This window comes from Rhincodon typus, chromosome 11 (assembly GCF_021869965.1).
Source record: "Rhincodon typus isolate 14 chromosome 11, sRhiTyp1.1, whole genome shotgun sequence".
NCBI lineage: Eukaryota > Metazoa > Chordata > Chondrichthyes > Orectolobiformes > Rhincodontidae > Rhincodon > Rhincodon typus.
In genome coordinates this window covers 18,969,671-18,987,489 of record NC_063342.1, presented here as the reverse complement: position 1 = coordinate 18,987,489, position 17,819 = coordinate 18,969,671, and the positions used below count along the sequence as shown (strand labels likewise).

General features: G+C 40.1%; 1 protein-coding gene across 4 annotated transcripts in view; it reads right to left on the bottom strand.

Moving 5' to 3' along the window:
• Window positions 1-2,541: 2,541 nt before the first annotated feature.
• Window positions 2,542-17,819, bottom strand: part of LOC109931459 (MORC family CW-type zinc finger protein 3-like) — a 57,845-nt gene continuing 42,567 nt past the window's right edge. For all 4 annotated transcript variants that reach the window (XM_048602601.1, XM_048602603.1, XM_048602602.1 and 1 more), the window contains exons 17-19: window positions 10,046-10,934; window positions 8,357-8,481; window positions 2,542-4,573 (exon numbers count right to left, since the gene is read on the bottom strand). In XM_048602601.1, the coding sequence (XP_048458558.1) occupies window positions 4,432-4,573; window positions 8,357-8,481; window positions 10,046-10,934 (1,156 nt within the window). In that variant the 3' untranslated portion in view covers window positions 2,542-4,431. The remainder of the gene's footprint in view (window positions 4,574-8,356; window positions 8,482-10,045; window positions 10,935-17,819) is intronic.

The window sequence follows — 17,819 nt, the reverse complement described above, 5'->3', positions numbered from 1 at the left end:
GAAACATGGAGTACATCAGTACATTTTATGTTTCATTAATTTATGTTAATATCAAAGAATTGTGGAAAATTCCATAAACAGATAGATATACCATGACGCTATTATAGGGTCAGGGTGATGAAACCATTAAATCTTTGAAATACATTTAAACACATGGGATATGTTGACATTACATTCATAAGGAAATAGCTTTAGATTTTCTCCATGATAATTTCAGAACTAGATTATCTTCTATAGCTGAGACACTTATTTAATTTTGATCAATACACTTTTTCTTCCACATATCTGCCACCATTAGTAACCTACAGCTGCAATGTGCACTATGCACAGCAGCAACTTGTCAAGTCTACTTTGGCAGCCCCTCAGGAACCCATGACCTCAACCATTTAGAATAACACAAGTGTATGGGAATATTGTGGACCTTATGTTCCCCTCTAAATTTTACATTATCCAGGCTTGGACATATATCATTGTCATTTCATTTGTTTCAGAACCAAAAATCTTGGAACTGCAGACTCAACAGGAAAGCTGGAGTACCTTCATGACCAGACAACAGCATTTCAAGAAGGCTCACCTGCACACTCAAGAGCAACTAGGTATGGAAAATAAATAGCAATACTGTCTGTGACACTAATAGCTCAAAAAACAGACCTCTTAAGAATTAAGATAACTGCCTTGCAGAAATTAAAGTATAAATACTTGAGGCTACATATCAAAATTGGTCTCATGGTCCAGTCGTGTAGGCTAGTAGATATTCAGCATCAATTTTACATTAAAAATGCAAATATCGTTGGTGTATTACACTGGATACCAAAGGACTACTTGCCACATGGTAGAACGTAGGCTCAAACCAAGTAATTAGTGGAGAGAACTAGTGCACCAGAAAGAAATACTCTTCACGTTCTCTTAAACCATCTATTAGCTTGCTGGTAAGGTAACACGTAACAGCCTAGAATGAAATTATTAGCAGCCTTCTGGGAGTGAAAGTGATGGAAAGCACAGCAGGTAACGAAAAGGACACACAATGTATAAATGAAAAAAAATGAAAGATTTCATTATGCACTGGATTTGCGTAAAAAGGTCTGGAGTTATGCTATAGTTATGAATCGTGAAGCTGAAAATGAAACAGCTCAGGCCAGCCTGTAAGACAGCCAAACATCTGAACTTGAATGGATATCTGCACCTCATAGAATGTCAGGAGATTGCTGTCTTGTACTTTCAGCTGCATTGTTATCATAGACTTTAGAGGCTACCATTGATCTAAAGCAGAACTGAATCAGCCACATAAATACAAAGGCAATGCACTATGCTCAGGTTGTCTCCTCTAAAATTTCTTCACCACCTAACAAGAATTAAGTTTAAGAGAATATACACCATTCATCCGAACAAGTGAAAGCTGATTGCTGGGATAAAGGGGTTGAGTTGAGGAGAGTTTCAGTCTATACTTATGGGTTTTAGAAGAATGAGAGGTAATTTTATTGAAATATATAAGATTCTGAGGTGACATAACAGCATAGATAATGAAAACATGCTTCACCTCATTCGGGAATCCAGAACTAGATGGAATAAGGGGATGACCACTCCATGGAGTTACAAGGAATTGCTTCTCAGAGGGTTGTAAATCTTTGGAATTCTCCACGTCAGGAATCAGTGAAAACTGACTCACTGATTGAGGCTGAGATAGACAGATTTTAGTCAAAGATTTTTGGCCTATGAAGGTTAGAAGGAGCAGGAAAGCAATTGAAGCCAAGATCAGATTAAGTATGACCCTAATGGATGACAGAACAGACTCAAGGAACCAGATAACATACTGTTCCTCAAACTCCTGGTATAATCCACAGCATCAAGGAGAGACCTGTTTAGAATCCCTGCAGTGTGGAAACAGGCCTTTTGGCCCAACAAGTCCACACCAACTCTTTGAAGAGCATCCCACCCAGACTCACAACCCCTACTCCATCCCTGTAACCCTGCATTTCCCATGGCTAATCCACCTAACCCTTACATCTTTGGACTGTGGGAGGAAACCGACGCAGAGATGGGGAGAATGTGCAAACTCCACACAGACTGTCGCCCAAGGCTGGAACTGAACCTGGGTCCCTGGTGCTGTGAAGCAGCAGTGCTAACCACTGAGGCACCATGCTGATCTGTTATTCTGAATAAGTGCCTCTGCCACTGGACTCAATATCTATCCCCTGCACTACAGTCAGAGTGATGTTAGTATGTATAATCTTCAGAATGCATTGCAACAGCCCACCTGGGTTAGATGGATTATTATATCTTCAACCATGACCATCAGTAGGACAAAAGCAGTAGCATCCAGAAATCACACTTATTTCAGGCTTCCTTCCAAATTATACACCATTCTGATTTGGTACACATGACCAGTTCTGGGTGAAAATCGTTGAATTCCCTCAAGGACAATGTGGACATATGATTCTTACATGGAAAATTGTTCAAACAGAGGTAGCCCATAACATCACCAGAAAGCAACAGAGATTGATAAAGACATCCACACCCCATGAACACACACACAAAAAGCAATCCACTGAACAAGCTTGATGTACATATTGCATACACTCTCTGTTGTACATTGCAGAGACACATTAATAATGCTGGGTGTAGAATATCTTAGAATGTATACATCAAGGCAGAGGTTTTGAACATGGTGGTGATAGTAAGGCTGTATATTTTTACAAATAAAATTTTGAATATCACAGAAATTCTCTTAGGAGTTCTGATCTTAATGTTACATTTTCCAAAAAGAAAACTAGCTACTACCACTATTATAAATCCATTTCCCTAGAAACATCAATATGTAGCAGATCAAATCAACAATGCATTGACTGAGTACACAGCATTTCAGAGAAGGCTTGTTACAGAGTACTTCATTTCTGTATGAAAATAACTCAATCCTGTATTCAAATTAGCAAAGAAACTGAGAAAACTGTAACCCATACATGCATTCAGTCCTTATTATCTGCTAATTCGCTGTCCATGGATCCACATACTTGCAAGGTCGGCGCCAGACCCGTTTTTCATCCCATCATCTCATCCGACCTGCCTCAATCAACCGATCACACAGAAATGCTATCTGCAATTTCTTGGTATACACAGCAAGTCCATGCCTCTATCCCTCGCAGATAATGAGGTCTGAGTGTATAGTTCTAGTCAACTATCTATTTTCAATTAGATATCAGGAAACAGCATCCAACAAAAGCCCTTACATGCAAAGAAGGGATGGATATGAAAGTGCTCTAGACTGGTCTGCTATTAACATATTGAATGGATTGAGATAAGAAGCCACAATTTGCCCAATCTCAACTCTAAGAATAGTCTACCTATTTTTAATATATTCATATAATCCATAAGAAGAGTTCCATCCTGTCCAGAACTTTCTGTGAAAGAGGGAGAATAGGAGGGCACCAGTGATACCTTACCACAAACAATGAAGTGATGCTGGATTTTCTTTCAAACGATGTTAGATGAAATCTTGCACATATGTTTTTCTCTCATTTATAATTTCTTGGCAGTGTTGATTCCTTGATGGGTACTAGATTCCACACACACCAGCGTTGGCCTCTGGCACCTCTGTCAAATGGGGGTTTACACACCCACTTGCCTGAACAGCAAATGTCATAATAGCCATCATAGTAAACAATGATCCAGTCTCACCAAGATCTGCACTCACAAAGACCACCCAAACCAGGTTTTCTGATCTTAACCTACAAACATTGAGGCAGACTGCAGAACCCTATTTCTGCCATAGTGTTTGTAGGTTAAAAGGGAAATAAAGTAATGCTAGGTTTCTGCAATCTAAATTACTATTCAGAAAGAAGGTGAAAAGTGCATGTCATTAGATTGTGAAAGATTTATAATGAAATTAATATGAAATTACATAAAGCTTTACAGCACCATTATTTAATCCAAGAACCAACAAAATGTGCACATGACAAATGCCTATGGATACATGAACAAAATCTCTTTTAAAAAAGGGGAAATGATCCCTAGTTGATAAAAAAAACATAATAGCCTCCCCTTCTACTGATCCCTATTGATTAAGAAAGATGAGCAATTGAGATAAGCCACAGATGGCATAAGCAAAAAGTCTTGATATAATACCACAAAAGAGAACATCGTCTTTGCACAAGACAGGTCAAGAAATTAACATTACCAATTTGAGCTGTTTATGTTAAAGGACCTACCCCATTACGCTCAGCCAGCCTGCAATTCATTGCTGAAGTAACCTGACCAGCAATTTAAGAAATCAATACTTTTGGTCTACTGAAAAAAAAAATCAGAAACCATTGTGATCACAGAAGTGCATAATTCGCTCACTTGTAAGCTCTGGTTTTATCAAAAGTCTACTGACATAGTTACACAGTCCATTGATGTTTTCATAAGATATCCATGTAACAAAACAGGCGATGGCCTTCATGATTCATTGGCAGATAACACCTGTTCCAAAATCTCATCAACAACTTCACTTTCATAGTTTATTTGTGCTAAGTCCAGCTCAGGTACAATTTTAGCCAGAATCTGTGCGATACCGATCCGCAGAGACCTGAGTTTCACACTGTAAGACATGAAATATTCACGTTAACAATTGTGATATTGTTGATTAGTTCATTTCAGTCAGATGGAATGTAAAGTTGTCCTTACATTTCTCCCCACCCACAGACTCTTGCAAAAGATATGTTCCAGTACTTATCTGAAGGATGCTACAGTAAAACCCTTTAGGGATCATTATTTTTCAAAATGATCTTAGTGTTCCATAATGGCAAAAGTGGTATAACTCAAATACACCAGAACAGATTTTACAGTAGCTTCAGAAAATCACCAGCAATCCTAAAAAGATTAAAACATTAAAATTCATTAATATGAAAAAATCTCTATTTTTAGTTTGAAAAGAAACAATTCAAACTTACAAAAAATTATTTCCACAATCAATGCACACAATGGGCTACGCTTAACTTTTGTCAACATTGAAAGGCATGTTTAATTGGGGGAAATGGCTACATTTTGTTATTTTTCCCTCCAGAGGAAATGCCTACAGGAATGTGAACAAAATCTCTTAAAAACTGTGAATTCCTGAGCCTGCGTCAGCTTTGTCAACATTTTGTAGGTCAGGTATACTTCCAGCTTTCAGTGATATTGGACTGCCCAGTTTAGAAGAGGTAGATAAGAATTACTAAACCCTCCTTTCCAGCGGCACTTGCATAGTTTTTGGATCCATCAAACTTTTGTGAACAATATCATCAAGCTATGGAGAAATTCTGCACGCCAGAAAGAGGTGCCGAGGAAAAAGGACGCAAAAACTTGCCTCACTGTTTTGCTGCAAGTCTTGGGGGTACCACACAGTCTGCAAGCAAACATAGTGCCTGGCAGAAAGGGGTAGTAGCAGGCACATTCCCTGAAAGACAGAGCTATAACATATGTATACACACACCAGCAAAACTGAGTCCCTGGACTTTGAATCACAGATTCCTGAGTATTCAGAAAAGCGCTTTTAATAATTGCAACATAGATGGGATTTGACTGCTCCCATTGTACGTCACATATAGGAAAAGGTGGAGCAGCAGCAGCCTGAAATGGCTCACTCACCACCTGAACAGTTCCAAAGCAGGGAAGCACCATGATGCAGAGATATTTTTCTTCTGATCACTCATGGGATGTAGGTGGCTCTGGCTACACCAAAATTTCCTGCGCATCCCTAATTGCAGAATGTGCAGAATGCTGAAAAACCATCAATGGGACAGGCTATATACGAACAGGGTAAGTTAGCTTGTTAGGACTGAGGGGCAGTCAGAAGAGGATGCATCTGTTCTTGTCTAGCTTTACAATCTTACGATTGAAAGCCTCTAGCTAAGGGGAGACCAAGAGGCAGGCAATCGCAGTGGTCTTGAACATGAAGATGAGCTTCAATTTCTTTGCAATGAACTTTTTCCAAAACCGCACATATGATCTTGTAGGATTTCAGAACTGCAGCACACAGATGCACCCACTGGATCACCAATAATTTTGTTTTAATAGTTTTGTTGGATGTGCAGCACAACTCATTCTGGATGGGTGCAGTTCCAACAATATTCAGGAAGATTGACACCATCCAGGACAAAGCAGCCGGCTCGACCACACGCATCCACAAAAATCCACTCCCTCCACTACTGATGTTCAGTGCCAGCAGTGTGTACTATCCACGAGATGAACTGCAGAAATTCAAAGTTCCTTAGACAGCACCTTCCTAACCTATCACTACCATCCAGAAGAACAAGGGCAGCAGATACTTGGGATTAGCATCACTTGCATGTTCCCCTCCAAGATACTCACAACCCTGACTTGAAAATGTATCAGCATTGCTTCATTGTCGCTGGGTCAAAATCCTAGAATTCCCTTCCAAGGGCATTATCAGTCAACTTACAGCAGGTGGACTGCAATGGTTCAAGAAGCCAGCTCACCACCACTTTCTCAAGAGCAGCTAGGGACAGACAATAAATGCTGGCCCAGTCAGCAATGTCCATGTCATGAATGAATCAAAAAAAAAAAAGAGGGTCACAGATCTTGTGTCAACCTTGGGATTTGCCAGATTGGTGACAGGCCTTTCCATTACTGTTGCAACAGCTGGATCCCTTTTGTGCACAGGTAAGGAGGAACATTCTTCCACTTTTCTGAAGTCTTCTGGCCTGAAAGTAATCTCAAACCCAACCTCAGGTCACAAACTATGCCCTCCGCCAGACTCCTCCCAAAATTTACAAAAACCCTGTGCGAAGACTGACAGAGCTCATGGATGCAGTTTGCAAACCACAACGTGGCATTACTCATATCTGCCAACCCAGGACCAAGGTTCAGCTGAAAATAACATGTCAAATGCATCCTCAATATAACAGCCCAAGAAAGCTGTCAAAATTCAACATTTTTTATTCCTTGTGCATTCAGATAATACTCTTGGAAAGTTTTTTTTTTAACAGAATTTACTATCCAGTCCAAGCACTAAATTTCTTAATGTTATTTAATTATCAGTTTGAAAACCAGTTTTGGAAACTATTTTGCAAACGTCCTAGTGTTTTGTTAAACAAAACTCTATCTCAAGCAGGTAAAAATTCTTCAACATTTCCATGACTGAAATCAGAACCACTGTTTTCATAGGAATTGAAGATTGAAAATGATTCCAATCTCAGAGTCATAGAGACATACAGCTCAGAAACAGACCATTCAGTCCAGCCAGTCCATGCCGACCATGAACCCAAACTAAACCAGACCCACCTTGCCTGTGCTTGGCCCATATCCCTCCAAACATTTCTTATTCATGTATTTATCCAAATGTCTTTTTAAATGTTGTAACTGTCGCCACTTCTCTGAAAGTTCATTCCACACACGAACCAGTTTCTGTGTAAAATAACGGCCCCTCATGTCTTTTTCAACTCTTTCTCCTCTCACCTAGAAAATATGCCCTTTAGTCTTGAAATCCCACATCCTAGGGAAAAGACACCTGCCACTCACCTTATCTATACCCTTCATTATTTTATAAACCTCAATGATGTCATCTCTCAACCTCCTGTGCTCTGGTGAAAAAGTCCCAGCCTCTCCTTATAACTCAAACCCACCATTCCTATCAAAATTCTGATAAATCTCTTCTGAACCCTTTCCAGATTAATAACATCCTTCCTATAACAGGGAAACCAGAACTGGACACAGTACCCCAGAAGGGGCCTCACCAATATCCTGTACAACCCAAACATAATGTCCCAAATCCTATACTCGAAGGTCTGAGCGATGAAGGCAAGCATGCTAAACATCTTCTTAACCACCCTATCTATATGGGATGCAAACTTCAAAGAATTATGTACTTGAACCCCTAGGTCTCTCTGCTCTGCAACACTACCCAAGGCCCTACTTTTAACTGTACAAGACTTATTTTACATCTTCATGTAAAATGGGTGATTGCAATATCAATAAATGTTTTGTGTCCACAAAACATCATTTCTTATTAAAGTCAGGCTGTCTATTAAATAGTAAATTCATTGTCCAAGATCAAGTTTAAGTGTATTGTCCCAACCCTGCCTTCCTAGAGTTGATTCATAATTCCACTAACTTGCTACGAAGCACTGTGCTTCAATCTTATATATCCCTGTTAAGCTTTACTGAGTCATCATAATTCACCATCAGATCCCCATCTTCAATTCCCTCTAGCCCTGTTCCATTATATTTCAGCAACCATTTTCAACCACATAAACCCCAACAGATATCACACTATTCCTATTGAAAATTCTGCAAGGATTTTTCTAACCTGAGTTTGACGCTGTTTCCAAACATAAATTTTATTTTTCTTGACCCAATAAAATCTCAAAACTTAATGTTTTACCTAATGCCATCTGGAAGGTTACTCTGTTGTGCTTCAGTGGCTTCATGCTTTAAACGTTCCACTTCTTTACAAAGATTTGCCAAGTTGAGCTTGATTGTATCATTTTCGCTTTGCAATCGTTCAGCCTTTGTAGGTAAGGGAGGGGAGAGAGAAATAATTCACTTTTGTAAAGGTTGCCTCCTATTGTAAAAATATGCTATAGCAGGAACAAGCTATGAAAGCCTGCATATGCACTGTAGTGGACAAGTCCTAATATTCTGAGACTTACATAAAAGGAAAAGAAGTAGTGAAACCAGGCATGGAGATCCATGTACTTAACTTTCCCAGCCATCGGAATTGAAACAATGCAGTTATAGAAAGGAGTCTGGAAACATAAAAGCTAAAATAAAATGATAAGAAACCCTAAAGAGAAATTGTAAGAAGATGCAGGTTGTCACAAAATAGTTGAAATGAATATTTAGCTTATTAAAACCAGTATCTGCCTCAATTATTTACAGACACAGTGTAATGGAATAGGGTACAGAATAGAGACCTGTGCTGTACCCAATCAACCTGACTTTGCGAAGAATGAACTATTTCCATTTCCCCACCAGTTACAGTCTCACTGATATTTATTATACTGTTCTGAACAGGATATTATGATTACAATTAAAATAGTTTGCATTTCAATTATAGCAACAATTAAAGGCCCAATAGTAAAGCACCCACAGTTCCAGTTTCAGCATAGCAGCCTGGAGTATGTGCATTTACTTACTGACACAAATGGAACTGATTTAACTGCTAGGACTGTCAGCCTGAACACAAACTGATGCAGTAGAATGAAATGTCATTTCAACCAAGGTCAGTACTATGTGAATACAAAATGGGATTCCCAGATGAATGGTGGTGCTGAGTATGTATGTTTTGGACTGTCATTCAAAAAAGAACTGCTTTTAGGACATTCAAACTTGAGACCAGAAGAAAACGAATGCGCAAAAACAAGGCAATGAACAAGAACAAGCTCGTCGATGAACTTGATTCATCAAATCCTCCTAGCACGTCACATGTTTAAATCTAAAATCTCAAGGAAAAGAATACTGCTGTAACCATTCTGCAATCAGCTCTTTTTAAGATTAAAACATCAAGAGATAGGATTGATAAAACACTGGACACCGAAAAGGCTACGTGTCCTGACAACATCGTGACAAGCGCTGGAGACTTATGCTCCAAGAAGTAGCTGATCCTCACTATGTTGTTCCAGTTGAACTACAATATTGACATCTTACCTGGCAGCATGGAAAATTGGCAGGTACGTCCTGCTTACTAGAAATGGGATAAATCCAATTTGGTCAATTATTGTGACAATCAGCTCTAAGTTGAGAGATGGTGAAAGGTGTCAATGTTGCTATCAAATGACAATTATTTAACAACAGCTGCTCACTAATGCTCAGGTTGGGTTCCACCAGGACCACACAACTCCAATCATCACTAGAGCACAGCAAGAACAAAAGACTGGAATTCCAACAATGAAGGGAGAGTGAATGACCTAAACATCAAGGCACATTTGACAGAGGACGACATCAAAGCGCCCTAACAAAACTGAACGCAGTGGGAACCAAGGGGAAATGCTCCACTAGCTGAGTAATGCCTGGCACATTCAAGTCAAAATTTGAAAACCTATTTGCCTGTTTGTATGTTTTAGATACTTACTTTCTCTTTATGCTGATCTCGCTCAGACTTGCAGCTGTCTAATTGTCGAAACATACTGTCCAGCTGCAGAATTAGCTCGTCATCCTCCTTTTTTACCAAATTATCATTTTCTTTCAGATTACAAGTGAAACATTCAAACTTTAAATTCTCCAGTGTTTGGCACTGTCTCTTTAACTTTTCCATTTCCTTTAATGCCGATTCATATTGGGTTGCCTTTTCTTCATTACTGAGTTTGCAGAAATCGTCCATACTCTCTGCATGGTCCCCAATAATAAATTCAGACTGTGTCCACTGATGGCAGCACTCTTTTTTGACATGGCACTCACTTTTTTCCAAAAGCTTTTTTTGAACATTTTCCAGTTCTTTCTCTATCTGTTCACATTTTGCCTTGTAGTGATCCCTCTCGTCAGTCATGGCTTTCAGAACAACATTTTGGATGTTTTGTTCTTCGCTGGTTTGAGCTATGCTTCCCTCGTTATTTGCCAAACACTGAAGCTCGTCACCCCGTGACTGCTGAACTTGTTCTTTCAGATCACTGGCGCCACTGGAGAGGTTGTGCTTTTCAGATCCATTGCCCTCCTCCTTGACAGAAATTGCTGGGTTCTCAGTCTGCGTACCTTTAACTCGTTCTTCACAATTACTGAGCAGCACATCATTGCAAAAGTCAGTTGTATCTGTACTTGCTCTGTGCTCATGTTTTACTTTTGACAAGTCAAAAGTTAAACTAGGCCTTGGTGTACTTTTCTCATCAACAATAATGACATCGTCATCAAATGTTGTATCATTAACAGTTTCCCCATTTACAGAGCTGGCAAAAGTTATTCCTTCGTCTAATTTTGGTTGCTTTGGATTTGGAATCGCACTTTCATAGTTACATGTTCGTTTAGCACTAAAAAAAAAAGTAGCAAAACATTAACATTAATGTGCAGAGCAATTGCAGGACTACGTTACTTAATTATTCAGGTAAGAAGTTGTTAATTCTCCAATATTTGTAAGAGATAAATAATTGATTCAAATGAGAAAATTTTCATTTTCAAAAGTATCTTGAAGTTCAAATCTTACTGCACCTCATTTAAACTCCCTTCAGAGTTATTCTAATGTCCCTGTCCTGTAGGTGCTTGGATACTGTTCCACAACTACCTTTAAATACCTTCCTTATGAGAGAGTTTGAACAGCTAGGTTTTATAGGATAGTCAACAAAATTCAATCCTGCTGCTACCAACACACATTTTTCAGCAGAGATCACTGGCCAGCAACAGGAAACCCAATTGCTGTAGTGAAAAAGACATGCATTTATAAGCATTTGTAACAAAGAGGATGTTCCAAAGCACTTTGAAGCCAATCAAATACTTTTGAAACGTAGTCACAGGAAACATAGTCAACTTGCACATAGCAAATACTCCGAACAATAGCAATATGATAATGATCCATTAATGTATTTTTGATTGAGATATAAATAGGGTCCAAGCCACCAGGAATAACTCAACCCGCTCTCCTTCAAAGTAGTGCCAAAGAGACTTTTACGCTGACCCCAGGGCAGACTAAGCCTCAGTTTAACAATTCACCTCAAAGACACCTCCAACATTGTAGCACTTCTTCAATACTGCACTAGCACGGTGGCTGTGCTTTTTATGCTCAAGTCCTAGAAAAGCGCTTGAACTCTGAATCTTCTGACTCAATGGCAAGAGCTACCAAGAGAGTCATGAATGACACAAACACAGAATGCTGGAGAAACTCAGTAGATCTGGCGGTATCCGTGGACAGAGAAACATAATTAAAGTTTCAAGTCCAGTATGACTTTTTCAGAACTGAAGAACTCTTTCTGAGCTACTCTCAGCTCTAAAGAGTGATTCTGGACTCAAAATGTTCATTCTGTTCCTCTCACCATAGATGCTGTCAGACCTGCTGAGCTTCTCCAGCATTCTGTGTTTGTCTCAGATTTCCAGCATCCACAATATTTTGCTTTTGTTTGAACCATGGATGAGATGACAGTCATGAACAGAGAAGGGACTGTACTTTGGATTCTGATTCTTTGTTCGTGAAATCACTGGGAGCACAAATTGAAATTTCTACAACTGATGAAATGATCTCAAATTATTTCAATTATTTGCTCGAGGAAGCAACCAAGCTTTAAAAGATTTATATTAAACCCAAAGTTTGTAATGAAATATTAAATAAAATGTAAAATTACTAGCAGTTTACTGAAGTTAAGATTTATCCCAAGCGATGCAGCTTACTGAACCTACAGTCATTGGTAAAGTCATATCCAGATACAACTCTTTCTCCAGTACATCAATGACAACATTGGTGCTGTATCCTTCTTTCACCCAGAATTGGAAAAACGATTAATTTCACTTCCAATTTCCACCCTGTTCTCACATTCATCTGGTCCATCTCTGACTCTTCCCTCCCTCTCTTCCTCAACATCTGCTTCCGTTTCTGGGGTCGGCTGGCCATCCACTACAAACCCACCAACTCCCACAGTGACTTAGATGATACATCCTCTCATCCCGCTTCCTGTAAAGACTTCATTCCATAGCTTCTCTCTCTCCATTACATCTGTTTTGATAATGCTACCTTATGCAGGAAGGCCTCAGAAATGTCCACCTTTTCCCTCAGTTGAAGATTTCCAACCACCACGGTTGACAGGGTCCTCCGTTATGACCGACCCAGTTCCTGCACTTCTAACCTCACCCTTTCTCTACCTTCCCACAACAGCAATTGGGTCCCCCTGGTCCTCACTTTTCGTTCCATCAGCATCCACATCCAAACAATCATAAACCACCATTCCTGCTACCTCCAGCAGAATGTCACCACCTGACACATATTCTCCTTTCCTCCCTTGTCAGTGTTCTGCAGGGACCATTCACTTCGGGGCACCCTGGTTCACTTCTCCTCTACTCCCAACATCATCTTTTAACACTTGCCCTTTTACTTCCTCCCTCCTACCTCCAAGGCCTCAGATACACCTTCTAGGTAAAGCAGCTATTTACCTGCACTTCACTCAATCTAGTCTACTGTATTCACTGCTCACAATGTGGTCTCCTCTACATCGGGAAGATGAAAACGTAGACTGGGCAACCGCTCCACAGAAGTCCTACGTTCTGTCCACAAAATTGACACCAAGCTTCTAGGTGTCTGCCACTTCAACACACCACTCTGTTGCCTGGCCAACATTTCTGTCTCAGGTCTGCTGCAGTGCTCTAGCGAAGCTCGGCACAAGCCAGAAGCACAGCATCTTGTTTTCCACTTGGAGACCCTACAGCCTTCAAGACTTGATATCGATCTCAATAGTTTTAGGGCCTGAGCACCTTCTTTCATTCCTCACCACGTTCACATGCTTTCATCAAAGCTGACATATTTGCACCCACCAATGGCCCCTATTAGTCTGCCCAACCTGTTTTCTCTCTCTGGACTCCATCTCCATCTATTGTTTATTCTTTTACCACCATCACTATACTACAAACCAACCCCAAACCACTTTCAGCAGATATACCACCGTTTCCTAGTTACAACTGGTGGGAATCAAAATACAAACTCTTACAAATTATAAGATTGGCATAAAAATTAATTGCTATTTTTTTCAAACGTAAACCAAACTGGATTTACAGTTGGTTTATAAATCTTATTACTGGCTTAGGTAATGATTTTTCTTTCCCTTTGTGCTTTCATGGGATGTGGGCGATGGTACAGCCAACATTTGTTGCCCATCTGTTGTGGTCCTTGAACTGAAGAGCTTGCTAGGCTACAGAGGCCAATCAAAAATCAACCACAATGTTATGGGTCTGGAGTTACATGTTGATCAGGACAGATTTCGTTCTCTAAAGATCAATTGTGAACCAGATGGGTTTTTACAACCATTGATAGTAACCATTAGGGCATTACACTGACATCAGCATTACAATTCCAGATTTATTAATTAAATTTGGATTCCACCATCTGCCATGGTAGGATCTTAAATCTACATTCACAGGGCATTAACTTGGGCCTCTTAATGTAACATCTCAGTGACATTACCACTACATCACCACCTCTAACTGATCAGTGCTCAATTTGAAAATGTTTTACATTAATTTTTTTCCTGCTATCCCTATATATGTCACAAGAAGGTCCTGCCTTCGCACCACACGGAATGATACAGCACAGATTGAAGACAGTCTTTCATGCCTGTGCTGGCTCTCTATTGGAGCTACCCACTTAATGGCAATGTCTACATGCTCTGTGCCTTTCAAATCCAAAAGCCCTTCTGAAAGTTACTATTGAATCCACTTCCACAACCCCTTTCAGGAAATACATTCCAGATCACAATCACAATTTATGCCAGAAAAATGAATTAAACAATATGCTGAGAGGGTAGATAAAATAAGGTAGAAGGAGGAATGTGTGGAGCAAAACCCCAGTTTGGAATAGTTATGTCAAATGATCTGGTTCTGTGCTTTTGAGTACATACTTTGGTATGGGTCATCCTTATGACATATTAAGCTATGTTATGTTTATGTTTTACATTTATGTTTTATGTATGCAGTGAAATTTGCTGTCCAAATACCATTATTTTACACAGAATGCTCATAAATGGTGAAGATCCCAGTTTCAAAGCTGATTTGACACACCACAAATTACTTTTCTTATTCAGGCACTTAGGCCAGAAGTGAAGGCAACAACTGTGTCCTTCTGTACTGCGACATTAGAGGGGAAACTAAGTCTGCAGGTGAATAAATCCAAGATATAGTTTGAGATCATCTTGGTTCTGGTTTAATTTGTGCTGAAAAGTGGCAAGTAACATTCGCTCCACACAAATGCCTAGTAAAGACAACCTGACCATTGCTCCTTGAAATTCAAATGGCAATAGCATCACTGAATCCTCCATTGACAGCATTCTGGGGTTTACAATCAACCAGAAACTGAACTAGCCATATAAATACTGTGGCAACAAGAACAGTCAGAGGCTAGGAATCCTGCAGTGAGTAGCTGCCTTCCAGAATTGGCGGCACGGTGGCTCAGTGGTTAGCAATACTGCCTCACAGCACCAGGAACCCGGGTTCGATTCTACCCTCGGGTGACTGTCTGTATGGAGCTTGCACATTCTCCCCGTGTCTGCGTGGGTTTCCTCCGGGTGCTCCGGTTTCCTCCCACAGTCCAAAGATGTGCGGACTAGGTGGATTGGCCATGCTAAATTGCCCATAGTGTTCAGGGATGTGTAATTAGGTGGGTTATGGGGTATGGGTCTGGGTGGGATGCTCTGAGGTGCGGTATGGACTCATGGGGCCGAAGGGCCTGTTTCCACACTGTAGGGATTCTATGATTCTATTCTATGAGAATCCCCAAAATCTGTTCACGATCTATAATGCAAGTCACGAGTGCAATGGAGTACTCTCTACTTGCGCCTATGACTGCAGCTCCAATAACATACGAGAAGCTTGATATGAACCAGGGCAGAGTAGCCCATTTGGTTGGCACCATATGCACAAACATTTACTCCCTCCATCAACTTTGCACAGTAGCAGTACAAGATGCACAGCAGAAATTCATCAAATCCCTCTTTGAACAGCAACTTCCAAAACCAATGCTCGCTACCATCTAGAAGGACAAAGGCAGTAGATATATAGGAAGACCACCACATGTAAGATCCCCTCCAAGCCACAGACCATCCTGACTTGGAAATATATCACGGTTCCTTGAATGTCAGTGGGTCAAAATCCTAGAATTCTCTCCTAATCGCATCGTGGATCTACCAATCCACATCCTGCAACCTACAGATGTCCAAAAACAGATCTGAGGAATTTTATCTTTACTGCTGAGGCTAGGTCATTAAGCATATTCAAGCCTGAAATTTACTGATTAAAAATGTCTGAGAATCTGGATTATGGGGAATAGGCAGGAAACTAGGGTTGAGCATTATCAGATCAGCTACAATATTACTGAATGGTGAAGCACACTTAGTAGGCTGAAGGGCCCATTTCTGCTTCTAAGTCTTATGAAATTGCTCAACATTAAATTAACCATTTATTACGTGTCCATGATGTCTGCCAAAGATAGGCATTTGGGGCATTGTAAAATCTAATCATTATGTAGATTCCAATCCCTCCGGAAACTGGAAAGACAAGGAGGCAGGCCTGATCTGACCTTGGTTTCCAGGCATGGATAAGGCTACTCTCAACAAGTCAAATCAATCTGTTTTTAAAAAATACTTGAAGCTATGAAAGCTCTGCCCAGCTTCATGGGGCTCCTGTGAACTATTTTGTTTAAAGAATATGTCTAATAACAAAGAAATTGTTTAATTTTCTGCAGTCTAATTGATTGTGCAGTTCCAATTTCCATTCCTCTACTTCTTTCGGCTGTGCCTTCAACCGCATATGTTCTAAACTTTAAATCCCTCCCTGAACCTGTCTCCTTCCCTGCCACCATTTTATTTTTCTTAAAATTTAACTCTTCAATCAAGCTTTTGGTAAACTGACCTAATAACCCATGTGGTTCTTCGTCAAAATTTGCCTGAGAAAACTTCTATGAAGCACGTTGTTACAATGTACTAGGTTAAATGCACAAGAATAATGCAAGCTGCAGGTGGTGGGGTAAAAGAGAGGGATAAAGGATAATTATCCACTGATAATATATTAATTTGTACATAGTCAGTTGATGCATCTGGGAGAGAAGCAGGTCACAGAAGCTTAAAAGATGCATGTCTTTGAATGCCTATGAAAATGCTGATATTTCAGAGCTCAATTATGAGACAGCCTTGTTTTTACGTAGAAATTAAACCTCTTTCAACAAATTTGCGAGAGTGGCTTGTCTGGTATGCTATTATATCTGCCAGGGTAAAGATATGTCAGTACAATTAGGGACAAAAAGCAGGAGGCTGCTGGCGGTGGAAGGGGTGGGAGAAGAGGAGTGGGTGAGAAGGAGGAGATAGTGGTGGGAGGGAGAAGGGGAAGAGACTGCACGGGGGGTGCAGATGAGGAATAGGAGGACAAAGGGGAAAGAGTGAAAGGGGTTAGAGAAAGACAACAGGAAGGAGAAAGGGAGAGGTGGATGGAAACTAAAAATCCATAATGCAAAATGTTAACGTGTTTTCTTATTACTGATAACAATTTGTTTTTTTTAATTTCAAGCTTTTTTTTATTCCACTGAATTTTAATTTTCGAGCAAAGAAATGATAAATCTGACTAAACAACTAAGGAGTCTTGATTGCAAGCAACCCACTCATCAGATAATTAGTGTAAAACGTAAATAAGACAGCAATTTCTGCAAGGCATTAGGTGAGTAATCTTTAATTGTACAGGCATGGTGCACTTCCCTGCTACTGTCTGTTTGGCCTAAACACTGGGCATCTGTGTGGGTGCATGCACACATAAGCACAAGGAAAGTTTTGAGTTTTGGATGAATCAGAGTGTTCATTCTGTATAAACTTCATTATCAGCGGAAGGAAATCTATTTTTGTTAAATCAAATGCACGTATTTTGGGGTGGGACAAAAGTTGAACTGAAGAAGATGCTTAACACGGCTTGAAGGATATGAGGAGACACAGATCAGCAGTGCATTTGCACCGTGTATACAATACAAAGGCATGACCACGTATGAAATGCTGCCCGCGAGGTGACTGGAGTTAGCAGCTGTGGCATGGAAGAAAGTCATTGAACAGTGGTTTTCAGTTTAGCATAACTCGCGAGTGAGGACTGCACTTGTTAATTGACACTAGACTGCAGCCTGGTGAACCAGCGAGACACACATTCAAAGACGTGATTGTGAAGCTAGACAGCAAACAGTCACTGAGGTATTC